This window comes from Pyrgilauda ruficollis, unplaced genomic scaffold (assembly GCF_017590135.1).
Source record: "Pyrgilauda ruficollis isolate IOZ18807 unplaced genomic scaffold, ASM1759013v1 scaffold8, whole genome shotgun sequence".
Lineage (NCBI taxonomy): Eukaryota > Metazoa > Chordata > Aves > Passeriformes > Passeridae > Pyrgilauda > Pyrgilauda ruficollis.
In genome coordinates this window covers 3,512,526-3,531,885 of record NW_024529932.1, presented here as the reverse complement: position 1 = coordinate 3,531,885, position 19,360 = coordinate 3,512,526, and the positions used below count along the sequence as shown (strand labels likewise).

The 19,360-nt window shown below is 41.4% G+C and overlaps 1 protein-coding gene across 3 annotated transcripts; it reads left to right on the top strand.

Annotated features, from left to right (window-relative positions):
* Positions 1 to 215: 215 nt before the first annotated feature.
* Positions 216 to 17,817, top strand: POLR1D (RNA polymerase I and III subunit D). Of its 3 annotated transcripts, none has more exons than XM_041487183.1 (3): positions 216 to 339; positions 8,236 to 8,310; positions 16,470 to 17,817. In XM_041487183.1, exons 1-3 carry the CDS (start codon positions 314 to 316, stop codon positions 16,753 to 16,755), a joined length of 387 nt encoding a protein of 128 aa, XP_041343117.1. In that variant the 5' UTR covers positions 216 to 313; the 3' UTR covers positions 16,756 to 17,817. The 3 variants fall into 3 exon arrangements, with proteins under 3 accessions (XP_041343117.1, XP_041343118.1, XP_041343116.1); XM_041487184.1 differs by having other exon boundaries at positions 243 to 339; positions 8,240 to 8,310; XM_041487182.1 differs by lacking the exon at positions 216 to 339 and adding an exon at positions 1,521 to 1,706.
* Positions 17,818 to 19,360: the final 1,543 nt, after the last annotated feature.

Below are 19,360 nucleotides of genomic sequence, written 5' to 3'. Positions count from 1 at the left end.
CAGCGGCGTTCCCGCCCTCCTCACACTCAGTCACCGCCCCGCGCCTGCTTCCCCCGCCCTGTCGGAGGTGCACGGGGGTCCTGCCCGCTAGGGATCCCACCGCCCCCGCTCTCTTTTTGGCGGGGGCGCGACCACCGGTGCTGCAGGTGCCCGGCGGGGTGTGGCGGGGCCCGGCTCGCACCGCCCCGGCTCCTCCCGCCGGGGTCCTCGCCGGCCCCTAGGCCCGCCCCGCTGCCCCGCCCCGCCCGGCCGGGAGCGGATGATGGCGCCGGCCTGCCCCTGAGGAGCCGCAGCGGGGGACGGTGGGGGAGCCATGGAGGAGGACCCGGAGCTGGAGAGGTGAGGGACGAGCGACAGCGGGGGCAGCGGTCCCGAGAGCGAGCGGCCTCTGCGGGGCTGCTGCGCCGCTCAGGGCCCGGCAGCGCCTCCCGCGCCGCCAGGCCCGGGCAGCGCTGGGCTGCGGCCGGCGGCGGCTCCTTCCGGCCCGATCGCTCCGCGCCGCAAAACGGGCCCCGAGCTCCGCCGGGCTCTGCCCGCTGTGCCCAGACAGCCCCTCCGGTGAGTGTGCGGTCAGGACAGCCCGAGGGCAGCGCGGCCTGGGGCTGCTTCTGCCCTGTCTTCCGCACAGAACTTCGGCTGCGTGCTGATGTCGCTTAGAAACAAGATTGGAAGGTCTTGGATGGTTCACTCCTCATTAGTTACAATTTGGTCAGTTGTGTACTTGGTAAAATAAGTTTAAAAATTCCCAAAACACTTTATGTTGTTAGGAAGTTCAATTTTCAGTGCTGGATAGTTGCCCGTTGACCAGTTGTTAGAATTGTATTCTTGTATCAAAAAAATACAAAATGCTTGGCAGTTATTTTGCCAAAAAATAAAATCGATTTCTACTTGGCATTTCGTTGGGACCAGTGGATTCGTCTTGCTGCACGTTTTGAGTTGCAGTGCTCCCAAGCAAACACTGAGGAATAAAACACTGGTTTCTATATTTGGATACTCAAAGTAGGCCTCTCTTGCTTTTGTTTTAGGAATAGACTTTTGGTGTTTATGTCACAAATGTTTTGCAAAATAGTCCTATTTATGATTGGAATTTTTTTTTTTTGCAAGTTTATTTTTTGTTTCTGGGTTGTTCACTTTCCTTATGAAAGTACAGTGAAGTGATGACCAGAAGCTTTCTGAACTGTTTTCCTCATGGTTCTCTCCTTTAGCTCTTAAGAAACTATATCTGGGAATGCTTACTGAAAATAACTTTTTTCTGTTTATATTTGGCAGGTATTTGAAATGTGCCAAAAGCAATAGTACTGAGACAGTGGAAGGGCTAGAGAGCTTAATGCTTTCTAAGAGGCTTTTAATTCTTGCTGAGCTGCTTCTGCTCTCAGATCATCAGTTTAATAATTAAAGCTTCTTTCTGTGCATGCATGAATGTTATTTTTACTAGTGCCATTCCAAACTTAAACCTTTTTCATTCATGGCAAGTTGAAACTATGCCACTGTTCTTCCATGCTGACTTCTGGTTGCTGTTGCCGTGCTGGGGACCTGGGGTTCTCTGGGCAGTTCAGGGCACAGCTGACCTCACCAGCTGTAGCCGACTGCTCCACCGTCACCTCCTGACTGATGCTCTTCGTCCCAGAAACTACATTCAAAGTTTTACCCTTCCTCGAAGGTTCAGTCCGAGTTGGGATTTGCTACTCCTGTTCTGTGGCAGTGTGGTGGGTAATGAGGATGAAGCTCAGTGTCACTTATCAAAGTGACACAGTAGGGTTTAGCTGTTTGGTGCCACCAATCCATGTCACTGTGCACCTCAGAGGGTGTTTAGTCGGCCCCAAACACATTACAACCACGGTGTAGTGCACTCGACAATTAGCTCTTCCTGTCCTGGATCCACCTATCATTAGGTACTTTTTCATACCTTAAGTTTTCATACCAGCTCAATTTGGCAGTAGCAGCCTGAATTCAGCTTGTGCTCTGTGCATTTAGAGGGTGTGCTTTGGCATTGCTCACTCTAAATAGTGCTTCCTGTACAGAGCCCTTCCAGTCTGACACAGACCTTTCTTTATCCTTTGGGTTACAGACATTATGCCTTAGTTTCATATTCAATAACTTACTGATCATATTCTCCTGTGAATAGTGTAGCAATGGTAGTTTTTATATAACTTCTAAGGGTTTTATATTATGGGTTTAACATACAAATAATAGCATTTCTGTTCTGTAGCCACAGTGTTAACTACTTTAGGTGGATTTTTAGCATTTAAAAATGGGTTTATGTGGAATATTTTGAGTAGTCTGTCCCTGAATTCAGTCTTGTCTTGCAATGCACAGGTCTTAAATAAAAGCTTAAGGTTTTTATACGTGGTTTTTATTTAATTTACTGTGAGGGAAAAAGAAGTGTAGTATTTTTGTGCCCTTTTCAGGTCAGAAATGAATTTTGTGTCCCAGTATTCCAAAAAGTGATCTGTTAAGTCAGTTGCCCTATATTTTTGTTATTATCTAGGGAGAAGTCTCTTCATCTAGCTTCTTTTATTTTATTCTTACTGCCACATTTCCTGATATTATTTTTCAATTTTACCATGTCTGACTCTCACTTGATCTTGCTTTTGATGTTTTCCTCACTTTAATATGAAGTGAGGTTTTCCTAGAAGCTGAATACTGACTTTTAAGTTCCCATTTGACTGTTGCGTTCTGTGGATTTTAAAACTCTAAAAGCTGTAAATACCACAGATGTGTAAAACAGTAATATTTGCTACATTCTACTGAACTACTTCTTCTGCTCTATCTTACCCAATAACCTTTGGTGGAAGTATGAACTGAGAATTTCCCCTGTGAACTTGCTGGTACATCAGTGAAGACCCTGAGGCTTGAGGTTCCATGTGATTCTTAAGAAAATTTCAAATTATGTTAACATATGATTAATGGTATTTGAAGCTATAAGCCAAGAAGGAGGTGAAAAAAGTTGTGAGTCAGCTAGCAGGGGCTGTTCAGTTTCTTTTCTCTGCAAGCACCTATAAGTGCCTTTCCTAGTATATTTCAGCTAAATATACACTGAGATATTATGGAGGTCACCATTTTCATTCCTATGTAAAAAATTAAGTATTTCTTCCCCCTCTGCTTCCTAAAATATTGTTATTGTGGTTCTGTGTGTTTGAAGCACAGAAGATGCATCGTTTGTCTTCAAATACAGAGGAAGTGTCTTTGTTATACTGTGTCCATATCCTTCCATAATCCATTCTGTCTTTCAATACCTACAAATATTTCACAACCTTGAATATCGTACTTTATTAGAAGTACCTGCCAAAGCTTATTTAGAGCATCATTTACTTGGGATTGTTTCTTAAGGAGATGCTGCTCTGAATCACAAAGAATGCTATAATTCTGTAACAAGAGGCCTGTAGTTGAATTGAGAATCAATAATCTAATATTTTTGCTGCACAAGCAGCCCAACTACACTTTTTAGCAAGTAAGCTTTGTGCTTTGGAGAAAATTAATGGTTCTTACTATTGATTTTAATAGTTAAAGTCAAGTGTCAGAATTCAGTATTCCATAATCCTGGTGAAAAAAAAAAAAATAAAAGTGGACTGCAAGATAAGATTGGTGTTTGAAATGGAGTGCTACGATCACTACTCAGGCTGGTGAGAATATCGGCACAGAAATGTGCTGCAAATAGCACTCACAAGACTTGGCAAGTAGAATACTTAAATAAGTACAAAACCTGATCAGCAAAGAATGAGAGCATTCACATCCCCAATGTGGGATGTCTTTGACTTTGAGCAAATGTCAGGAAGCTTGTGGCGTATTGTGCTTCTTTTCATTCTTCCTCTTGTAGCTGTGTCCTAGGTTTTATTCCTGACTTTCATTTTCATCAGTTTTCTTAGTAAGGGTGAGCAGATAGGACCAGCTCATGAGATTTAATTTTAAATAACACTGTCAGTGTCTTCAGTCACTTGTTTGACTGAAGGTCTTGATATCCATTATTCAGCTGTAATTGGAATACCAACATTCACTTCTATTTTTAGTCCCATGCACAGTTAAAAATAAGTTATATAGTTAGCATAAAACTGCTTTGAGAAAATTGATTTTAAAAATTGCTAATTGTTTTTCCTGAGCTTGCAGCTTGCTGTCAGGACCTGGAGTGCCTCAGGAAGTAGGCTTAAGTGTGATTTTTGCCAGTTGCAGTAGAGGAGAAGCTGGTCTTTGAGCTTTAATAGTAGTGCAATAGACTGCAAAGTGTTATTAGTGCTTTCATGAGATGTGTTTGTTAAAGATGTCCGTTCTCTGACTGCGAGATGTTGGATATGAGCACCACCCTCCTACTCCAGGTCTGTGCCCTTCTGTAGCTGACTGTGTGCTGTGAAGCAATTCCAGTAGATATATTTTCATTAGAGCTCTCATCAGGATCATTAATGAGATGATGGCATGGGTGGACATGGCAGAGTTTTTTAGGTTATGTGCCAAAAACTCCCAGTTAGGACTACAGACAGACCATGATGGATGGGGGGAAACCAAACATCACCAGTTCTGGCTCCTCCCAGGCCTGTGCCAAGAATTGCCAGCCCATCAGAGCTCCATCTTCATGAGCCCAGAGGAGGATGGGGACACATACAGCAGGTGGGAATTCACAGTAAGGTCAGAGAGAAGTGCATGTCTTCCTTGGGCCCCCCCTCCCACTCCAGGGCTCATCCCAAGAGACAGCCTGGGCCTCCAGGCGTGATACCTGTCACGAGGAGTCAGTCCTGGAGCATCTTTGGGATTTAAGGGCATTGCTGCATAGAGTTGTGGGAGGGGTTATGGGATGCAGAAGAAAAGCATTTTGTGATCACATATGGCATGTTGCGAGGAAAGGGTAAAAAATGGAAGATTTGGCAAGAGGGCAGTAGTTTTGATCAGGTGATGTTGCAGCTGGGAATACTAAGAATATCAGTGTGGGAAGACTTCACATATTATGCCTACTGCTGATTATACTCTGTCTGGTTTGACAGAGCTGTAGAGATAACATAAACGTTATCAGAGACTTATGAGGCATTTTCACAGACAGGCTTGAGCCTCCTGCTGAGAGAGAGAGCGATCAAAAGCCCAGAGATGATAGAAAGTACAGCAAGGTGATGAACTGCGTGTGTGCAAGGCCCTTTGATAAACTGGGGCGAGCAGTGGGCTCCCCTGGCCACTCAGATGAACTGAGCCTAAGGGAGCCTGTGTCCCTGTGTGTCCCTGCTGCACAGCCTTGCTTGTGAGGTAAGGAAAGAAATCCACGCTCTGCATTTCGGCTGTGGCTTGGTAGTCACCCTGGTCACTGGTCTGCATTTCTTCCCATGTGGCTTATTATGGGATGTATAGGGAAGAAACCAAAGACAGGGAAAGCAGGAAGTTCTAGTGAGGTGGGGAGAACTGAGAATGGGAAAATAAAGGAGCAAGGGAATAAAAAGGTCTTTTGTGTATAGGCTGCTGGTTGGTACTCTTGTCTGGCCGTGCCCTGCGCCTAGTCATCACAGTCTGTCCTGTCTTCCTGTTCAGTTCCTTTCTAACTCTGTCTTGGGTGAAGGACTTTGTTGGAGGGGGGAGGATGTACATCCTAGTGCTAGCAGCTACAGTCAAACTGTGGATTGGAGGGACCTTGTGTCTGTTGTGCCAGCTACTGGAACATGTGAAGGTTTGCATGCCAGCAGCTGGGCTTGGGCCCTGGGCTGGAGGCCTGGGTGCTGGCAACTGGGGACGTTTCATGGAGTGAGTAAAACAAAATGTTAGCCCCTGAAATGGGATTGGGGACCATGTGTTTATCTGTGCTGTAGTACTGGAGCAATATGGTGTATGAGGGACTGTGTGGCTGTTGGTGAAGATCAAGCTGGAATATCTGTTAAGTGGGTGGGTAAGGAGAGAGCTGGAGCATGAGCTTGTATCTCCAAGAGCCAGGAGGAGCTAGCTGATGAGGCCACCAGGGAGTCCTGGCCAGCTGCTGAAGACGTGTAGGGTTAGGGGTGAGAAGTGTACGTGTGCTGGTGTGTCTCTACAGGCGAGACTGAAGTGGGGCTGGATGCTGGGGATCAGGGTGTCCCAGTCAGCCCTGTGTGATGGTCTGTACTGGCAGTGCAGTTGGGATGAAGTTTTGGGGGCCTCCCACATTCGGCTGGAGAGAAGAGCAGGATGAAGCAGTAGGTCTGAGCACGCTGTGTGTCTGTCTGTGATGGTTGTGGCCAGCAGTGTAAGTGCCTGATGTGTGCATCTGCCTCTTGGGAGCTGGTTTTCAGCCTTTCTGGTTGGACCTGGACATGGAGCTGTGGCTGCCTGGCCTCTCGGCTGTCAGATCCAGTATCATACATTTTCTCCTGACAGTCATCTGGAATCACAAACCATGGGTGGTCTCTGTAATAACATGGTGTTTTCTTTGCCTGTAACTATCAGATATAGTTCTTTATTACCAGTTACTCATTTTTTCAGTCTATCCATTTGACCTTTTGGAAAAAAATTACTAAGCTCTTCCCCTGAGTGAGGAATAGAAAATACTTCTCTTTTTGCCTGACTAGGAATTATTATATTATTTTGACACATGCATTTATGATACTGGTTATTAACATATATGCAATGGGAGCTTTGCCTATAACCTTGGAATACAGAGAGAGGAAAAACTCTAATCCCTAAGAAATGTAAATAGGTCTTGTACCATACTCTTGAAGATAAAAATATCACTGCTTGTACCTTCATGTTACTGTAATTCTGCAACTTGATTGCCCAAAAATAATTGCCACAGCAAGTTTTAACTGGTGATTGCTATAAAAGATGTCAGAATGATGACAGAGTTCTTAAATGTGCCCCTGTCCCTAATTTTCCCTCCTATCAGTCCCTCAGTGTTTGGTTGGTTCTCACGTGAAAGTTACATGCTGCATTCCCGTTGCTCATGCTGCTGCCTTTAGAATTGAAGCTGGCAGCCATGGAACTGTTTGTATTGTAACCAAGCTGTAAAAATGAAGAGAGCAAGGAATGTGGAGTCCCACGAGGCCTCTAAAAGCAAATTTTAAAAACTTGTTTGTGTAGCTTTTGGTTTACTTGTGCAGAAGATATAAGTTCAGTGAGTGGAAACATTATTTCAGAGAGGATCTGGGCATTGCGTTTCATTTGTCTGTGCAAGCTGAAAGGGCTTTATAAAGCTGCAGTGAATAAGGGCGATGTTGAAAGAACAGTATTAGGAAACAGTGGTTGATAATGAAGGTGTGGAACTAGAAGGCTGCTAAGGTGGATGCCAAGTCAGTCTGAGCTTTAATATAACAAAAAGTCTCTTACAGTTAAAGGCATGTAATTCCTACCTAAGTTAATAGAATTGGTCTCACCATATTAATTTATTATGATGTTTTCCCTAAAACTGAATCATAGCTGTTTAAAATACCTATGTGTGTGCTTTATTAGTGCTTTGTAGGTCAGATTATTTGGTTTCTTATTTCAATTATAAATTGTTACAGCTTTTATAGTACAATAATAATGACAGGCTTTTAATCTTTCAGTCAGGTTTTTTAAGAGGAGAATCACCAAGTTTGGTAACTGGTAGTTAGAAGTCAGACACTTTCTTCCCCTTTCTCCTCACTTTTGTCTGACATTGCTGTTTGAAGGCTCAGGGCAAGCTTCTGTTAAAGCCTTGTGTTCCTACCATGATCACTATAACTTAGCTCAGGATGCTCAGATAGCAAATTCTGGGTCTGGAGAAAAAACAAATTTTGCTGTAATTTCATGTAGACCTGTGCCTGCAGCATCTTATGTTCCAGTGCTATGGCCTGTGTTTTGCACCCTTTTTTTGGTGTTCTTGCAAGTAGCCAAATGGATCCCACATCCATCACTTCTCTTACCTGGGAAGGCAGCAGTAGCTGGTGAGGTTGCTGGTGCTGAACTTGGCATCTCTGACAGATGATGGCTTACCTGGGAGAGAGATACTCCTTTTCCATGAGTGCCTGTGATGTGATGGGATACCCAGCTTGTCCTCACAGGCAGAAGTATGCTTAAAAAGGATTTGAAGTGCCCCAGGAAACTGTTCCCATTTTTGTATTTGCAACAGCTTTAGTCGGTTTTAATATTTCAGAATGTTTCATGTAATCTTGGTCCATAGGAATTTGAATTATCTTAAAAGTCAAGGTGATTTTGGTAGCTTCTTTATTGCTTAATTACTGCAGTGAATAAAGCTATCTGTTTTATTTGCTTAAGTGCATAAAGTGGCATGTTCTTGTGTTCCACAAGTGGTGACCTTGTCCTTTTTCTCTTACTTAGGAAGGCTGTGGAAGAGTTGCTTAAAGAGGCAAAACGTGGGAGAACCAGAGCTGAAACAATGGGAGCTATGGGTTGGTAAGTTGTCGAGGAGAAAATTAATTCTGATGCCAAGATAAATCTTGTCTTTAATGTGTAACAGAAGTCTCTACTTTTTTATGTGTTTTGTGTTTAAATAATTTGTCTTCATCCACATATTTGGGCAAAAATTCCAGTCTAAATAAGAAAGAAGTTCAGGTAAATTCTGTCTTGATGAAATTGCTGTCTGAATGTGTTGAAGACAAACCAATTGGAAAATTGAGACTATGTTCTTATAATAGATGGAAGTGCAAAGTTTGGGTTGGAATCTCGTGAGTCTTTGTGCGTGTACTTACATACTGGCTCACGTTACTGGGTTAGACTCTCCTTTAAGTGAAAAAAATTCATAACCTGAGAAAGCTAAAGCCTTATATTAATAAAACAACAAACTATCCTTTATTAGACAATTCATATGTAAATTGTAGCCAAAAATGAACTCAGTGAACTCAAAAGTATAATCCAGTTTTGGAAGAGGGTTACTTTTTACTACTAAAAAAACCTGATACCCAGGGGCTAATTTGTATAGTAACTGGGGAAAAAATCACAGTATTTAAATTTTAAATTAAATACAGCATTAATTCTTCAATGCATTATTCCAGATTTTATAGCTAGATTGACATGGAATGTAATGCATGTAATTATAATTAGAGAAGTAATAACATGCTGAGGAGGGTCATTCATCATAAAATAATGTATATGACTTTAATAAGAAGCCATTGGATCTAGGGACGTTCATACAAGTAGTGCACCAGTTGATTGCTCTGAATGCACTTGTAGATAAGGTTTGTCTTCCTCCATCAACAGTACTAAGAGATAAGCCTGCACTGTTCATTAAGTTCTCAGCTCAGTTGTCTTTTTGTTTTAATAGCTCTGAAAAGATTAAAATAGTCTCTTGCTGAAAAAAAAAAAAAAAGTTACTCTTTTATGTTTTCAAACAGCTTTGGGATTTTCTGTGTGTTTTACTCCGTATTTCTTCTAGGGATGCAGTTCATACCCTTTCTGTTAAAATAGCTGAATTGGTGTAATCCCCCAGAGTGGCTGTGGCTGTACTGATCCACTGTGCTTTGATCCTGTCAGCCTAGCCTTGTGGCCAGGTAACCCAGAGCACATAATTAGCACCATGAAGTGATGTATGCATCCAGTTACTGTGAATTTGCAAGTTGATTCCAGATATGGGAACTAAAGATTTCTGCAGGGAGATAATTAGGTGCCCCTGTACAATTTTGCTGCCACTTGTGCAGTCTGAAATACCTGCCAGGAGAGTGTATGGGCATCTGCTCCTGAATGTGGCTCCTTCTTACTCCTTGTTTGTAAGAGGATAGTGGTCCTGTTCAGCTGGCTGTGATGATCAGCTCAGAATGCAGTTTGCTAAAACCTGATTCCCAAGGCCTGCCAGGGAATGGGATAGGCAAGGATGGCCTGTTGTTCAGAGCAGTTGCAGATTAATGGTGTCTGGCTAGGTCAGGGTACTGTTAAAGTTGTAGGAGGAAAGGACTGTCAAGACAGCTTCAGGCACAGGAACACTGTTGACATAGGGATTGGCATGGTGACATCCTGAACCAAGGCTGTTGAAGTACTTCTGACTGCAGAGGTACATGTGAACAGCTGTACTGGGTCAAACAAAGGATCCATCCCTGCAGTGCCCTGTATCCATCAGGGGCCCATACCCAGTACTAGGAAGTGATTTGCTGAATATCTTTGTTTCTGAATATGCTCAGTAGCACCTTCTTCAAGATACTTCTTCTGCAGCTCTGGATATCATGTTCTTGAGAGATTATTTCTTTGTATGTAATGCATCTCCAGGGATTTTTACCTCACTGAATTTATCCTTAGAGAGACTGGTAGTAATCCCTTTTGTGACAAATCTACTGCTGTAGGGTTTGGCATAAGCTAGTGTATGGCTGGCATGTGTGGCTGTAAGGAAAGTATAGAGCCCCCCAATGGCAAACTCCCAATAAGTCTTTGCTGTCCAGTTCTGCAGGTACAACAGACAGAACAGAAGCTGCCAGTGCTGTCACCTCTTCAATATTTTTTATGCCCTGTTACGCAGTTCATGTGCTTCTGAACTAGCCCAACAGCTAGGTATTGCATAAACATATGGGAGATACAATGGGTAAGATATTTGGAAGAAGATTTAACTATGCTCAGTTGAGTATCACACTCCAGCAAAATGCTGTCAAGTGTTACTGATCCTGAAGGGCTTCAGAGACTACACCCAGGACTGACATGTAACCTTGCAAGGTATGAACTACTGAGAAGAAAGTAATTTCTGCTCAGAGCTCTGTGGATAGCAAATGAAATGAGCAGAAAAGTTAGTTCATGAAAATGTGTATTAGTAGATAGAGGAAATCATAGCTGATAGAAGCAAAGACAAGGTAATCACCAACTTGTCTAAAAGCACAGTGCTAACAGGTAAAACACAAAACCTTCCTTCCTTGCCAAACTCAAAATGCTTACAGGTGTGTTTCATGAGGACTTCTGGGATTCCTCAGCCCTTTGTCAGAGGAGTCCTGGAGAAGAGATGCACACACCCTGGAGACATCTAGTGTAAGGCCATCAGTCCTGCATTGGCACTGGAAAGTTGAAGCAGCTCAACCTATGAAGAAAAGATTTGTTCTGCCATCTGTTTTTGGGTAAGGAGAAGCAGAGGCTACTACTGCTCATACTTCACTGATTCCAGTTTATGTTGCTCTCCAGCAGCTGTTGAATATGGGAAATACATTTCTGGAGTCAGTGGCATTTGACAGAAGTTGGTCAAAGGGAGGTATATGGAGAAGTGGCATTCCTGGGTGGGGTGACTGTATTGTGCATACCATTACAAAGGAGTAGTGTCTCCTGGTGAATATTGATGGCAGCAAAACCTTAGCCAGCAAGCCTCTTAACACTGTTTTGGGACTGCTCTCAGGTTCAAGCCATTGCTCTGTTACTGTCCAGAGTGATTAGTTCTCCATAGCTCAAGTACACTCTTTGGAGAAAGTTCCCCAAGCACACCTGCCTAATCTTTTGCTTTCTCATAATTTGAGATAGATGATAGTTACTGGAGCCTAAAATACAAGTATCCAAGCCAGCTTAGTTGACAGGTACCAAAAAAAAAAAAAAAAAGTACAAAGCAATCAACTTGCAGCCCAGTCTCTCATACAAAGACTGAGCCTTGAAATACAGGACAGTATTGTTAGTATTTCTTCTAGTTTGGGAATGTTTTGCTGGTTTTACATTGTCTTACAGTTTTAATGTGGATTATGTGGGCAGGTGCTGCAACCTTAGAGGCTAGTGGAAGAAAGGCTTGTCCCTGTTTGGGACAAGTAACCAGCAGGGAGGTTGGCAGTGATATTGGCCAAGAGTCTGTTCAGGAAGGGAAATGATCTGAGGCTCTCTGGATGTGGAGCAGCTGTCAGTATTGCCAGAGGGCTGCACAATCTCTTAGTTGGTTAAGAATCTCAGCTCACTGGCCTCCATACTCTCAGGACTGCTCAGATAGGCAGTATTTAGGTCCATGGTAAATGAATCCAAGAAATGCTGGATATTCTTATTTGTAGATTTCATTCAGCAGTGCAGTGTTTCTAGTTCCTACAGTGTTCCTTTTGTATGTACTCTGTGGCCATGGTGATTCTTGTGGGGGGGGTCTCCTGAATCCTTATGATAACACATGATGTAGATCCTGCATGCAGTGTTTCTAGTTCCTACAATGTTCCTTTTGTATGCACTCTGTGGCCATGGTGATTCTTCTTGTGGGGGGGGGTCTCCTGAATCCTTATGATAACACATGATGTAGATCCTGCTGCTAATGTATTTGGCTCAAGCATTAGTACAGCTAATCACAAATAAGGAAATGTGTGAGAGAAGGGTAAGAAAGAACCCTCTTCTGAAGATGTCTTAATCCTGGAAATGTTAATCAGAATGGAGCAGAATCGGTGGTTGAATCCTAGTGATGATGCTGTGATGCTGGAACTTCTGAGATGAGAAAAGACAGCAGAGCACTTGTCTGGAAGCTAACATTTGAAGGATCAGTTGGATCCAGGGTGAGAAGTTTTGGACAAATAGTCCAAGAACATTTGAAATGGTTAGATAAATTTGTTTCATCAGAGGCTGTTGGACGTAGATGAAATAGGATATTTGGGGCTTTCCATTGTTTTTAGCTAAAATAAAGCCAAACGTTCAGTTTCTTTGAAGTGTTTCTCTTGGTTCTATGTACATAATTCGTGAGCTTCTTTATAACAGTGAAGTTAGGTCACATTTTAAGTGGTTGTTCTGCTTTAAGTAAGAAAGGCAGTTAAAATGCCACAAAAGTTACTGTGTGAAAAAAGTTCTAGATGCCTTTTTTCCCAATGTATAGGTCTGATCTTAAAAGATGCTGATAACATGAGCTAAAGCTAAATAGAATGTAGCTTCTCATCTTATTTGAAAAGCTTATGTAAAGTAAGAACTGGAAAACATTATATTTTTGATAGTTTGTTCAGCTCTGCATTGTAAGAGCAGATGAAATTACAGTTAAAAAATTTGGAAGTATTACATTATTTTTAACTCTGTTTTTTGTAAAGCAATCCTAAAATTGCTTTCATTCCTGTAGATAGCTTTCTGTTCAATACCAAATCTGTTAGAAGTACAGCAGAATACAAAATGATGATGATGAGGATACTGAAACTGTGAAGTGCTGTGTTGCATCTTGTCTTTGAATGGCTGTCGTGTGCAGGAACACTGCAATGGATTCCCCTGAGCTTTCATTTGAATATGAGGAAGAGGAGGGGAAACAGGGTACAGATAGAGATTGAAAAGTAAATATGTTAAAATCTTGTAAACAGGCCACATCCTAAGTCAAGCTGTCACTGGAACAGATTGCCCAGAGAAGCTCTGGATGCCTCATCTCTGGGAGTGTTTAAGACCAGGTTGGATGGAACTCTAAGCAACCTGGTCTGGTGGAAGGTGTCACTGTCTGTGGGGTTGGAACTTGATAATCTTTAAGGTCCCTTCCAAACCAGATGATTCTATGATCCTACAAAATCCTGCCAGCTGTACCTGGCTGCCAAGACCATATTTCAAAGCTTTCAGTGTCCTCTGAGGCATCCTCCTTTGTAAGATCCCCCATAAAAGGGTAACAACATAGATTACTTGGTTTGGCCAAAAAACCTCTAGCTGTTTCACCTCCCCCTTCAGTCACTCTTCTACTGAAATATTATATTTTCCATGGCAGTTTGGAAATGTACTTGTCAGTTCATCCATAGTGAACTTTTTTTCTTGGAAAGATGGGCTTTACTCTGTGTGATAAGGCTGACTGTGCCAATTGTGTTTGTTGTGTCCAGTTACTCAGCAGAGAAAGACTGGCACGTGGCATTTGTGCTCTTGTGTCTTAAATGGTGTCAGCATGTTTTTACTCTTAAGAACTTGTATAGTACATTTCTGTGCTGAACTGCACTGCTGCACTGGATGACAGGCACTGGCTAGAAATTCTGTGTTACTGCACAGAATTTGACTTAAAGGGACAAAAATAGGGTTAATATTTGACCTATGTTAACAATGACTTAATAAATAAGTCATTAAAGATTTAATTTTTTTTCTCAAAAGGCAATATCATTGTCAACATGCAGTGTGTTGCATTGTCTTGGTTATTACATAGTGGAGAGATTTTGAGGGGTGTGAGATTTATTCGTGGAGGGGGGCAAGATTCTGTCAATGAGAATAGCTTGGTCTAGCTTTTGGAGCACACAAAGCAAAAAGTGAACCTTACAATGGGTGAAGATTCTGCTGCAGAACTGGAGTCTGGTAGACAGGAAGGAGCTAGCACTGCAGTTGGTGTCCTTGCCTCACACACGCCTGCAACCCTGCTTGGGGCACATTTCAATTCAGAACTCTAATGTTCTTTTAACTTGTTTGGGTTTTGCTGGTTGGTTGGTTTGTTTGTTTAAAAGCAAAGCTTCTCAAATCAGTTCTGTGGCACTGTTTGCTTGTCACAGCAGTATTGTGTTCCACCATGCCCAGGCTGAGATGCCTCCCAGCCCTTGAGAACTCACCTGAGGGCAAACCTGTTTGTGAATTGAGCACTGCAGGATCAGACCCTACAGCAAACCCAAGGCCAGTCTTTGGAGATGCCAATTCCTCACCATTAGAGATGCTCTGAAAGATATTAGTGGATTCATACAGTTCACTTTAATCTTCACAGTTCCATGTGTACCATGGCTATATGTAAACGTGTTCTGTGTGTGCCTGTAATATAGCGCACGCCATACATCTTGTTTGCTTTAAGATTTAAAGGCAGCATTTGCTTGTTGAAGTCAAGTCAATAAAACTAAGAACTAATGGTTTTTTTCAGTGCCATGACTTACTGCTGTTCCATGAAAGCCTGGTGGCTCACTTTAATCACAGTATGATGGTAAACTAATGGCATCTCTTAGCTGACTCTCAAGTCCAGTATTTCTCATCAATTTTCATTCTTAGTACAGCTCAGGCAGCACTCATAGTGTCAAAAAGAAATAAATGCTTCAGCCAGTTGGATTTATTTAGGGCAAATTGACTGTCTCATTCTAGCACTATATATTACTGCTTAAATCAGTGCATTAGCTCTTAAGAAAAAGCAAGAGGAAGAACAAATGGGAAATAGATTTTGCCTGGATGCAGCCTAGAGAAGGCTGCCCTCCTTGGCAGGAAATGTTGAGGTACAATAGTTTAATGCATTTATAAGACATACAAAGGACTTTAATGTTGGCTGGTTTCTGTTATGTCTTGAGTGTAACCTGTGCTATGACATGTTCAGCACCATGTTCATTGGTGGTATAGCTTCAAATAGAAACCCAGTTCTACTAACATTTATTTATCTAATTTACAAAAGAGTTATACTAGATTAAAGATCTTATTTATTTAAAACCAGGATTTGAGAAAAATAGTGTAGATTTATATGAAGAAAGTTTAGAAAATTCTAAAATTCTATGCAGTAGAAGTATATCAGAGAATACAGAATACCTAGTGGAAATAAAACAGTGTGGCTGTATGCTTCTCAAATTGCTCTCCTAAGTTCTTGAAGGATTTAGAAGACAAACAATTTAGAAGAACAAGAACAGTTATCAAGAATGCTTAGTAGGCAGACCTGAAGCAAACCACCATGGTAAATTCCATGTCCAGTTAATTCATGAAGTATGCTAAATAATCATGTGAACTTTGTTGTAGTTTGCTTGTTGTTCTGATGGTTTAGAGGTGTCAAAGGTTTTTGAGTAGTTAGGGTATCATTTCTACACCTACACAAAATATTCAAGTAGAATAGATGATCTTAACATTGTGGTGTTAGGATTCCATGACTCTTCAGTTGATTCACTAAGTTGCTGTGATGTCTAACAGCTCTGATTTTTTTAAAAGGAATCCTGTAACTTGTCTCAAAACTGTGAAGACAAACACCGCAGTGACTTCAGCTATAAACAAAGTCTTCAGAGTGATTTCTGTTCTCTGTAGGAACATACTTAAACTTGTTTTTTCTTATTCCATTCTTTAAGAAATGATAATTGGGAATAAGTAGAGTACAGCTGATACTAACAAGATAAATGAAATTTACATCCTAAAACTAGCTGATAAATTATGTGCAAAAGTGTTTAGCTGTGAGCGGAGAAAGTAACAAAAAAAAAGGAAAATAGGTGGATAAGTATCTTTACTGCTTTAGAAAAAGAAATAAAACACTTTGGTGGTTGCTAAGTGTAAGTTTAAATTGGTCTCGTGTATGTTTATGCTACAGCTATTTGGGTTTTTCATGCATGTGTATCTTACTTTCTGAATATTACAGTTCACTAGATAAGGCTGACTTTAGAAGACTGTGATCTCTGTAAGACATTCTGATTTGACTTAGAGTATGTTACTAAATGTTTGATTTCTGAATACCTAAGTTAGGCACCATCAACCTTAAAATATATTGGCATCCTTTGCTTCCCCTTACACACACTACCTTGAGAAAATAATGTGAATTTTCACCGTGTTGAAGTAAAATAATTTCCTTCCCATAAAGAGTAAGACAAAAGAATGGTAATGATCTGGAACTTATTTTTCTGTACTGAGAGTTTACACTAGGTGGCATGCAAGGAAAGCCAAAATCACAAACTTGTCTTAAAATCACTTTAGTTAAAATCTCAGACTTGTTTTGGAATGTTTTTACCTTGTCTTTTGATGACTTTTAAATGTCTTTACAGGTTGAAATGTCCTCTTGCTGGTACAAATAAAAGATTTCTTATTAATACCATCAAAAACACATTGCCATCTCAAAAAGAACAAGACCCAGAGCGTGAGCAAAAGGAAGATGATAAGGAGTCTGAACCAAACAAAAGCAGGAAAGAAGAAAAACCAAAGAAACGCAGAATTCACCCGTATACACCCAGCTTTCAATCCAGAAGGAGAGTCAGCTACTCTCCTCCAAGGCACCAAAGCAGGAACCAGCACACAAAGGATAAACATGAAAAGCGATCAAGCAAGCGATGAGGAGAGTGACAAGTACGTGTTGTTACAAGTCAGGAATGTCATTGAGTATAGGAAAGCGGGGGTGTCTCAGTTTTTCAAGAGTTGATGTTCAAACTTGAGTTTTGAACCAAGTTGCCTGTGTGAGAAGTAACCTTGAGGTAGCTTTAGAAACTTTTCTTTGGGACCTTTTAAGAGAAAAGCAAAGTACAGCCTAAAACTTTCAGTTGTTTTAGAACAGACATTCCCTTTACTCTATTCCTTTCTCCCCTTCTGACTAAGCCTAGGGTCTTGGTGATGGAGTGTAATACGTGTGTCACTGTCTAATACAAATCATTTAGTCATGTCACTCTTGGAAATAAATTTAAATCAAGCAGAATTCTATTTATTGTGTGAAGTTTGCAGAACTTCTTTGCTGCTAACCAATAAAGAAGTTTTGCTTATTTGGGTTAGAATCTAGAATAAGAGAAAGCTGGTCAGTGCCTGGCCAAGCATATGCATTTTGTATAGAATATAAGAGATTGCTTTCTTCAATATAGAAAGAACAAATTTAAATTGCGCAATGCTGGTTTTGCTTTCCAGGAGGGACTGCCGGGAAATACTGATTTTTGCTTGTTAATGTATATTCACAAACCTATCATAGATAACAATAAACATTACCCCAAAAAAGCTGTAACTGCAATAATTTTCTGTGTTTAGACTTCCCTCTGTAAGGAAGTAGTTGGAACAGTCTGTTGTCATGGTGCTTTCAAAACAAACCCTGAAGACAAAATTTTCATCTTTTCTGTCTACTGCTGGAAAGTTTCCAAGTAAATATGTAATACTAGAAATACAGAGGTGATGCTTAAACTGTCAAATGCTCACTTTCCAGGCCTGTGTGGCAATTCTGTAGTGTTACAGTTCTTAAACTTGTGACCATGAGCACAAATGATACACATTGGCGTCTTCTGTGTCTCACTTCTGTTTGTGTTACATTAACAAACTTCTACGTGAAATATTTTGTATTTTACTGTTCTCAGAAATAATTGTTTTCAACATAGGTTTGTTTTTGAGTGTGTTGACAATAAAATCGAAAATGTTCATTGAAAGTGCCTTGCGGAATTAATGCTTTTAATGGGCTTCTTAATGAGATGTGCGTGTGTGAGGAGCGGGAGGAGCGGGGCTCCGCGGCCCGTGCGCTGAGTCAGAGCACGAGTGCCACCTATAGGCGTGTGCGCGCCTCGCCTCTGCGGAGCTCCTGCCTCTGCGGAGCTCCTGCCGGCTGCCGCACGGGAGGGACAGTGCAGGGCTGCTCTGGATGGGTTTTGGTGCATGAACTGGGAATTGCCCTTCTTAGTGGGAAGGTAGAAATACTGGCAGGGTCAGCATATCCAATGAAGTGGGATACTTCGACATTTCCCCAGAGGGGTTACGTACAGGTCCTCTATTTCCCTGCAAGACCCACAGCACTAAAATAGAGCCCTTACCCCTTCAGAAAATTTACAATTATTTGAGTGGGATCAATGAAAAGGTAGTACCTTTGGGGGATACAAGGACTGTCTTCAGTGTAAATAAACAGATGGTGTTTGCAGTCCTTATTTTTCCAAGTACAATTGCTACTGTGCACTCATTAATAATCCTTTTTTGGAAGGAAAGCAGCTATAACATGAGCTGAGTTCTGCTGTAATGACAGTGCTGGATGGATGTGACTTTCAAGCAGAGAATTCATCTCAGAATTTGGACAGAGAATTCATTGGTCAGAATATGGACTGGGGATGTTCCACAGAACAAATTTTTGTGAACTCTTGCTGGTCTGGCTTGTGCTGGTATACGCTGTCCTGAGAGATTTCAACTCTCAGGCCTTCAAACACCACTTTGGGATAAGGGCTGTTGTTGATGCTTTATTAATTTATGCCAGGCTTTCAGGTAGGGAAACTGATTAGAGCATGCTCTCAAAATTGGTCTGGATTGCTGATAATGCTTGCATACTGGAAATGCTCAGCTAAAGGATCTGACATGACCTGCACTGATAACTGGAGAAAGCTTTTCATCAGTGGTGGTGGTGGTAGGTTCAGATTCAATTCCACATTTTTCTGACTTACAGAATACACACAAATTATTAATCTTACATTGGTTAATTTTATCTTTTAATGCTTTTGTAAGTGTACTTAATAAAAACAAAATCCTCCACTGCTCATTAATTGTTCTTAAGGCAACTCTTTATAGAATCACAGAATGGGTAAACTTGGAAGGGAGCACAGTGATTTTCTACTAAGAACTTGGGTGCACAAAGCCAGTTTTGTATTTTGTCTGCAGTTGCTCATATTGTGCAGACCCAGCATCATGTTTATAAGGCAACTTAAAGATAGGATTTAACCCTGAAAATTAAGACTTGTACATGACTTTTCCAAATGTGTTACTAACGGCTGTGCACTTGTCACTTGTAAAAGTGCCTTGTCCTTAAATAAATATATAAATAAATAGTATGTTCTTGGTTTCAGCTTCCCATAGGAAGGGAATGCACTTTACTTTAGTGCTGCAGTCATACTTCACAGGTGTTCCTTGTGAATCTATGAGCTACCAGTGTTGCCTGTGTTTAGTTTCAGTGCACATTATGTGGATAAAGCATTTTCAGGTGAGACTATTCTCT

Bases quoted from the DNA above. Each gene is read 5' to 3' on its own strand.
- POLR1D (XM_041487182.1), top strand. From the start codon at position 1,612: ATGCTCTTCGTCCCAGAAACTACATTCAAAGTTTTACCCTTCCTCGAA. The intron at 1,707-8,235 runs GTGGGTAATGAG...TCTCTTACTTAG, and splicing joins TCCTGTTCTGTGGCAGTGTG to GAAGGCTGTGGAAGAGTTGC. The intron at 8,311-16,469 runs GTAAGTTGTCGA...ATGTCTTTACAG, and splicing joins ACAATGGGAGCTATGGGTTG to GTTGAAATGTCCTCTTGCTG.